Genomic DNA, 9,285 nt, shown 5'->3' with positions numbered 1-9,285 from the left:
AAGAAAACTTTCCTAATATGAAGAAGGAAATGCCTACGAAAGTACATGAAGCATATTGAACACCAAATAGACTGGACCTAAAAGAAAAGTTCCCTCACCACATAATAATCAAAAACTTAAAATATAGAATAAAGAAAGAATATTAAGAACAGCGAACAAAAAAAGGCTAGGTAACATATATAGGACTTTGGGAGCACATTCCCCATGGAAGCATATTCTCTTAGCCTACAAGAAGGAGGGAAGGCTTAAACCTTACTCCAGTGACTTGAGAGATTTTGATGATTCCTCCTGAAGGCATCACCCTCCCTTTGGAATGGTAGTGGGGGCAGGAACGGGAGGGGCAGTTGGGGGGCATGGGAGGAAGGGAGGTAGAGGGAACTGGGATCGATATATAAAATAAGAAAATATGGAATGAATTAAATTTATTCAAGTTTTTTTTCTTAAGAGATCATATGGAAGCCCACAGATTACTTAAGCTATTGCCAAGACTGTTGGATTCTCTCCAGGAAATGATAGTAAGGTCCAATTGATGAAGAGAACATTTATGTAACAAATTGAAATAAAGAAGTCAAACTACTTATCATCTAGAGACTTTGCTCCTACTCTCTATTGTTTGTGGTACTTTGGCATACCCTGTATACTCTCAGAAGAGAATATTAAACACCAACTAAGATGCAAACCAAGTTCAGGAGAATGCATATTTCAGTAATGAATTCAGTAGTTTGAATCTCTTTATGAAGATCACCAGCTGTGTTACTTGTAACAGTTAATACAATGATCCGCAGGACCACTGCAATTAAGCAATTATCAATCTCACCATCCACTAGTTTTTTCTTAATATTCTTTCAACAAGTTCTGTACTATCATCATCAGAGATGAATCTTGTCAGGGTTTCAACAACTTCACAGATATCCAGACTGCTAATCTTGCTCTGAGAACATACAAACTTTCAAAAGTAACATCTAAAGACATACTAACAGTGACACAGATATAAAGCATACAGCATATACAAATGATGCTATAGTTATTAAGGTTCCAAGGCAAAGATCTTTCCATAATGAATAAGGTCACTAACAAGCCATAAAGGTTTAAAATTGGTCTAAATTAAAGAACAAATGAAATTTGTCATTGTTAAAGTTTGACTCTCTGTTCCATACTAAGTGGGTGAAAAATACTTGCCAATTTCCAAAAGTTAGTCTGACTAGAATTACCAAATTTTAAGTTAGGGCTTGATATTCTAACTTCATGGCACTCTAAAAAAATTCTCTAAAAGCAGAGATAAGTTCTATAGTTTTATTTCAACTGAATCATTGCCATATCAATTCTGAGTGAGAATATAGTCCTTTAGGGGAGACATAAGGGCCTCAATCAATGACTTCTCCTTAGGAGACATTAACAAGCACCTGATGATTCTCAACTATCAAGTGCACATACACTAAGCATAAGAATTTTTCCATAAATTTCTAAATAGGAGTATTATCTGTATTGAAAACAAATCTCAGAAGGTATATTTAAACAATGCATCCCAATACCCTTGCAAATTGGAATTCCTTTCACTAGCACAGTATAATTTATAATTTCCTTACCATTCTTGCAGGCTGAATAGGGCCACAATAATCATAAGTGCTAGGTAGACAAGAGGATTCATTGACCACAACAGGAATATCCATATTTCCTAACTTACTCCTTTATTAATTGAAGGATTAGGAAACACTTTAAGTGTGATTTGTCCTACTTACTCATACAGGACCCATCCCCTAGGGTTCAGAGAATTTTGTGGAAGTGGAAAAAAGAGTTTAACAGACAGTGGTGATGGGAGACATCAAGTAAACAGGGCCTTCTAGCCACAACAGAACTGATATGCATATTAACCCACAGAGTCTATTGCAGGATTCACACAGCCTACAAATGTCTAAGCCAGATAGAGTCCCAAATCTGAGAAAGTAAATGGACACAAGTCTTCATTCTTAAATGAGATCCTATCTGCAACTAGCAACTGTTCACAAAGGAAGAATTACAGTCCTAACAGGATTTCCATTGACATACAAAGCATACTAAAACTTGATCCGTGCCTACCAACGGATGATAAACATAAATGGATTCAACTATGTTTTAAGATGTATTTTATATCATGATGTTTTGTCTAGGTATTTTTGTTTTTACCTTGCTGTTCTTTTGCTTATGTTGTACTGTGATTTCTGGTTTTCTATGTGAATGAGTATGTTTGTCTCTGTTTCTGTACACATTTCTTGTGCTTTTACTTTAGGCCATTTTCAAATATTTCCTCTTTCATATTCTCAATTTGTTGCAGTTGTAGTGAAGGAGTTTAGATTTGGGTGGGTGGGGAAGTGGAGAGAATATGGGAGGGATTTGGAGTGGGAAAAGTTTATAAGAATATATTTTATGAAAAAAATACTTTCAATGTACAGAGTACAAGCATTTGAATCACACTAAAATGAATAAAATATTTTACGTACAATTTGGTGGATTGTATAACATTAAAGTGTGTCCTTAACCATTGGCAATCATTTGTGTGCAATCAAATGTTAATTTATTTTACCCCCAAAACAATATTTTGCATGGTATATTGCATCTTTAAAATAGTTAGAATATACTGTATGAAAATTATTTTCAATAAAAAACCACATGTTTATGTCAGTACACACACATATAGTTATGACATCATTAGGGTATTGTTGCCTAAAATAGTTCACATATTGACTTATATGAAATACAGTATATTGAGATATGATCAAACTCTATTAAAAAGGCAAATATTTTATGTCAATTGGAAGTTTTAATTATGGAATCACATATAACCTGTGGTGACTGTAAGACTATCAGAATGAGGAGTCTCCCAGTTTCAGTCGGTACCCCCAAGAACTCAATGGCCAGTCCAGTTGATGCAACATGCAAGAGGCTTTAATGAACAGGAAATGTTTGAGCAAACATCCACCTCAGCACACAGGCTAGAGAGAAATGTCATTCTCCAGGCACAGGCGTTTTTAAAGGCAAAACCCACAAGCTTAGGGAGCAGTTGTGACCCTCTGTCCATTGACCCTTTGAAGCCGGATGGTCTCGCTGTTAGGATTGGCAGACATTAGGGCCTCGGGGTATGGTAATTAATTTTGTCCTGGCAAACCAGAGTTGCAGCTATCTCTTTGTTTCTTTTTTTTTGTTTGTTTGTTTGTTTACTTTTTATAACCAAGTCCGTTTAAATGAAAACAAACATTTATAGACAATATTAGGGAATTTGGGCATCCTTCTTTCCAAACTACTTCCTGCTGGTAAGGGGCACTGTCACTAAGGACTCTATTTACCACCTACTGACTCACTGAAAGGAGGGCAGTGTGATTTCTTGGTATCTTGCAATCTTAGGGCTGGTGGTTAGCAAATTCTGCCCAGCATTCCAATTATTTGGGCTTCATTTCATTTCTTTCTTTTTTTTTTGAAATTAAGAAAAATTCCTGCATTTAATTAGAAAGTAACAGGAAATTATGTACACAGTGATGTAGCATTTTACAGAATATACATTTTTTAAGACAGACATATTAAATTTTACTTCATTATCATTTTGTGATATATATATATATATATATATATATATATATTATTTACTTTATTAGTTTAAGTCTTTCAGTGACCTGTGCTGTGGAGAATATAGGTAGTTTCATATTTATTTTAATTAATTTAGATGTTGCCTACAGTGTTATAGAATGGTTCACCTGTATGCAAACACAATCAAGTACTAGAAGTTTTCTAAACTATACAAACAAACATACATGAAAGAACGGTAAAACTACATGATAAATGAATGGAAAACAAAATGTAGTAGCCTATACAACATGAAATATTATATGACAGATTCAGGATCAAAATGACAAAAAACAATAAATTCATAAACTACTAATTCTTTTTTTGAAAAATATTTTTTGTTTTCTTTGATTATTATTTTTTGAAATCAAGACTCAGTACAGAGATCTACAATTGGTCAGCAATCAAGTGACTATGGCATGCTCAGCACAAGGATAACATTTTTATCACCCTCAGGGATCACCTTGGAGGAAGGAAGATTGTAAGAGGCACAGGTAGTAGATATCTGCATCAAAACAGTATTTGGAGGACAGAATAGTGTAGTTGCACACAGGAACTCACAGCAGCTGTGACTTCTTGCACACTAGTAAGTCAGTCAGAATATTAGGATGGATGGGGAGGAGATATTAAAATTCTACTTGTTGCTGAGGTGCTACTAGCAGTTGGTTGACTGGGATAGTCAGTTCTTTTCAGGGTTGGGACCCCTAAAGGGTCCAGTGAATGCTCATACAGCCAGTACCGAGTTACTCAGTGGAAAGTGGTAAAAGGAAATAAGAAAGGAATTGAATAGGAGGGACTGATAGTAGATTTGATGAAAACCATTGCACTGTGTATATGATATATGAAGCCCTCAAACAAAGTAAAATTATCTTCAAGTAAAAATCATAATCTAATTGTTGTTTTTGTCAAGTTAGATGGCTTTAAATTCTTTTTTAATTTATTTAAAATAGAAACTATCTTATTTTACATATCAATCCCAGTTTCCTCTCCCTCCCATCCTTCCATACCCCCATGGACCCCCATCACATCCCCAATCCATTCTATAATTTTTTTAAGTTACTATTTCTAATGACAAATTTAAACTAATCAGGATATGAAAAAAGAATTCTAGAAAGCACAGACACCAGAAAAAAAATAACAAACCATAAGCTCCTGTAGTATTTACATATAATATATACAGTATGTGGATTAGGTTATGAAAATAGGGGGATTAGATACATTTTTGAAGATTTTTAAATAAAGAAAATATTAATCTTGTGTCTGACAAAGCTCATGTTATTCATGAAAATATAAATTCATTGTGAAATATTTGCCTTAGTGTATCATCTTTTTTAAATATGAAAATGGAGGCTTGCTCAGTTGGTAAATCCTGCCACACAAGCATAGGGATATGAGTTCAATTCCAACTAACATAAGGATGCTAGCAAGTAGACACTTATCTGAAACACTAGTCAGTATTGGCTAGTAGACATAGTTGCATCCCCAGAAGTCCCAGACCAGCCAACATATTAATAGGTGAATACTAGGCTCAGAAAGAAAACCTGCCTCAAAAACTAATTGGAAGAAAAATATATGATCAACCTCTTGTCTTACTCTCCCCATGAACCCTCAAGCATAAATGAAACCAAATAAAAACAAACACATATACATGATATGAACATTTGCCTAGGACACAGAGACACATGGAGAAAATATAATAAAATATATGTTGATCATTTAATTTAAGAAATTATTTTAATAGTTTTGTATGCATAATTTACAGTATAAAAGAATATTAACAATGGGTATTGCAACTAATTAAGTATAAGAATTGTGTGGGTATACAAAAAGGCAGCAATACTACAAGCAGATTTTGATCTTGATAGATTTGTAGTATATAACATCTCAAGGAACTTACGATGTCAGTACTCATTTTTCCTAATCACTAGGGATACAGTCATTAATTTTGCTGTGGCAAAGAGATTATCAAAAAATAAACTTTGAAGTGAATGAATAATGCTAGAAAGTTCAGAGAAAATTTTGTGTCTATGTAACATTTCCTGATACTCAATTATTGACTGAGAGAAAAATGCTTCTGAGTGTCGATAATTTACTTTCTCTTTTTTTCTGAATGCTAAATGTTTTCAAAATTGTCACATCATGATTATTGCACAACATGAATTTCTTATGACTTACTGCTATTTCAGACTTTTATGTAAAACTCAAATTTGGAAAAAATTGAGTGTATTCTTTTTAATGTAATTGCATGTTTGTCAATTAAATTATCTGAAAGTAATTTATAAAATACCAGTGAATTTTCTTTAAGAAATTACATTGACCATTTCAGATACATCTAGAATTTCTCCCTAATAATAAATAGCATTGTGTTAGTTTCTTAAGTACATTATTTTCATCATGTTACCACATGTATCTGAAATTATCTATTTTGTACTGCTAAAGAAACAATGCTAAATTTAGTTCTCTGTAAGGAATTAAAAAAATAATGTATTGCATATTATACAATGAAGGATTTCTGGAAATATGGACATGATATGATACAGTCGTATTTTGAACACATTTTCTCATGGTGTAAATTTCTATTCCTTAAAATTAAATTAAGAAAAATGCAAGAGTTTAATATTTGCTCCATGAAATTCACCAATGGAAACTGAAATCTAAAACCATATCTCTTGGAATTCCAAACACATGCTAATATGAGGAAATACCCAGAGAAATAAAAGAAGTAAAATTAATTGTGTTTTTTTTTAATACAATCACTATGGTAGCATGCAAATGGAAACAATGTGACTGTTTCCCATCACTCTTATCTTAACTTCCTGGATCCTTGTCTCTTCTTCACTAGTCTAACAACAGCACCTTTCACTTCCTTGTTTCTGAGACTATAAATGAGTGGGTTCAGCATGGGGATCAAAATGGTGTAAAAAACAGAAGCTACTTGATCCTTTCCCAAAGAGTAGGATTTACTTGGCTTTAAATAGGTAAAGATCAGAGTACTATAAAAGACAGTAACTCCAAGGAGGTGAGAGGCACAAGTGGAGAAGGCTCTTTGCTTTCCTGAAGTGGAACTGATCTTCAAAATAGTAGAAAGAATAGACACATATGACACAGATATTGTGATAAGGGAACCCAGAATGGTAGAACCTGCAAAAATGAATATAATTACTTCAACTACATGGGTGTCACTGCAAGACAGAGATAAAAGTGGAGATGTGTCACAATAAAAGTGATGGATAACATTGGACTTGCAGAAATGTAATTTAATCATGTCAAACACAGTGACAGAGGAATCCACAGCTCCAATCATGTAGGACCCAGTGAGCAGGGAAAGGCAGCATCGTGAAGACATAATAACTGGGTAGTGTAAAGGTTTGCAGATAGCTATGTAGCGGTCATAGGCCATTGAGGAAAGCAGAAAACATTCAGTAGCTGCCAAGAGGATGAAAATGTACAACTGGATGAAACAACCTATAAAAGAAATTCTCCTTTTCAAAGTAAGCAGGTTCTCTAAGGTTTTAGGTGTGACAGCAGTTGAGTAACTGAGGTCAAGGAATGAGAGATGGATGAGGAAGAAATACATTGGGGTGTGAAGCTGGATATCTAGACAAATGATCAGTATCATGCCTATGTTCCCCAGCACAGTGACCAAGTATATCAGGAGAAACAGCACAGAAAGGAACAGCTGGGTCTCTTTAGAATCGGTCAGTCCCATGAGGATGAAGTCAGGTTTATTTGTGTGATTACAGATGTTCATAGTGAATGACTCTAAATGATGAGAAATCAAAGGTTCTATTATGGAATTTATGCTTGTGCATTTTTGTTACAGTACTTTTATAACTATATTATGCAATAGTAAATAATTCAATTACCAATTAGAAGGACAAAATGGCACTTGATTATATTATAAGTGATAATATATTCTATATTTTCAAGAAAATTGTTGCTAGTTTAAATAATGTCATGTTATAAATGGACTCATATGAAATGCTATCATGTATATGGTAATACCATCCCCTCTTTAACAGAAATATAAGATGTGGAAAATTCAGTTAATTTATATGAACTCAGCATAAACTTTTGTAGACTCTAAGATCATGGTAAAAAATGCTAGGTGCCACCACAGATGTCAGTCACACTCTTATTCCAGTAAGTCTAAGGAAATGCCACATACTTAAAGAAGAAAATAGAAAACTCCAATGCATCATTTCTTTCCTGCTTTTTTTCAATGTCTATTAACCCTAATTACTTTCTACTGAATTATAATAGCCTGATTAAGATAAATGACTACAAATAAAGGTGGGTTAATTCTTCAGAAAATTCAAAACAATTTTAAAGTAAAATTATTTAATTGAACTGTGAATCCTCACTAGTGTAATATCCTTCCACCAAATCTAAGTTTTTCACAATCCTGAGCTTACTTTTATAAGTGCCAAGTGATATATGTACTTAAACTTTTAAAGATAGTCTTTGTTTTCATTACTTCAAACCTTCACAATTTTAAAAATACTTACTCTGAGTGTCAACGTTGGTAGTAAAAATATGGAGGAAAACACTTCTAATGTCATTTGACTGAAAGTATTTAACTCCTAAAGTTTCTCACAAATGAATGAGAAAATGTATTTAAGGATTTGAATATGTCAGTCCTAGTGTTTTGGTATTCCTTTTGATTATTTTTTTCAATTTTTGTGAAGTCATTTTTAAAACTTCAGAAATAAATTATTCTCAAAACTTTCTCCAGGTCTTTGTCAAAATCAACTTTTAAAGGAAGTTATGGGCACAAATTTATTCTATGATCGAGTGGAAATCTGAGCAGAGAAGTCTAGGGCTTTTGTGTTTACTTCATGACTCCAGAACAAATCAGCTAAAGTCATGAGCATCACATAACATGGTCATTCTCAGGGGAGATTTTTCAGAGACAGATTTCTTGGCGAGCATTCAATAACTGAGGTCAAAGGACTACTTCAGCAAAGGGTTTTCTTTTCCCTGGAGTCCTATAAAGAAGAACACAATAAATGTGCTATTTTTCTGAAGCACCACATATATATGTATACTCATTAATACATTAAATTTATACAGTATTTAGATAACATTCTATTCACATCAGGGCATTTTTAAGTAGATTAGCTACAGGGCATTATTTTTAAATTCAAAGTAGTTACTTTGGCAATGATAATGTGCTTATAGAATAGTATAGTTTTCAAAATAAAAAAATGGAAGAAATTATTCTGCTGCAGGTAATATGGTTAGTAAAAACAATAGAGTAGTTGTCTCTATACTCACTGATAAGTGTGGGTCTCTCCTTTAATTAGGGAATTTTCCTTATCAGCAGAAAAATACCATAACAAAAAACTACAACCAATCAGATTACGCTGTTGGGGCCCAACTGATTCAGTTACAAAACGACTCTATCACCTATCAGGGATTATTTCAGAAGAGAGAGAAGAAAATTTGAAGGAGCCAGAGGAATAGGGACTTGGCTGTGAGATGTTGTCACCTTAGATGTATGTAGGTACACTCAATAAAGTTTTACCAAAATGACTGCTTAAACATGAGCTGAGCAATATCATGGCAATAGGCATCCTATTTTGGACACAGAGAGGCATAATTTTCCTTGGCATGCATGCCATAAGGACTTGGCATGATACCACACAGACAGTTGTTCAGTCATGTTCATTATAGCTCTACTGACAACTC

The 9,285-nt window shown here is 33.6% G+C and overlaps 1 protein-coding gene across 1 annotated transcript; it reads right to left on the bottom strand.

The window, feature by feature from the left end:
- Nucleotides 1-6,397: 6,397 nt before the first annotated feature.
- On the bottom strand, nt 6,398-7,345 carry LOC127222043 (olfactory receptor 8H1). Its single transcript, XM_051183955.1, has one exon. The coding sequence runs from the start codon at nt 7,343-7,345 to the stop codon at nt 6,398-6,400; it is 948 nt and encodes a 315-aa protein (XP_051039912.1).
- Between the last annotated feature and the right edge of the window lie 1,940 nt (nt 7,346-9,285).

Source organism: Phodopus roborovskii, unplaced genomic scaffold, assembly GCF_943737965.1.
Source record: "Phodopus roborovskii unplaced genomic scaffold, PHOROB, whole genome shotgun sequence".
Classification (NCBI taxonomy): Eukaryota; Metazoa; Chordata; class Mammalia; order Rodentia; family Cricetidae; genus Phodopus; species Phodopus roborovskii.
Note: the sequence above shows the minus strand (reverse complement) of the source record. Positions and strands in the feature narration are given on the sequence as shown.

Bases quoted from the DNA above. Each gene is read 5' to 3' on its own strand.
- LOC127222043 (XM_051183955.1), bottom strand. From the start codon at position 7,345: ATGAACATCTGTAATCACACAAATAAACCTGACTTCATCCTCATGGGA.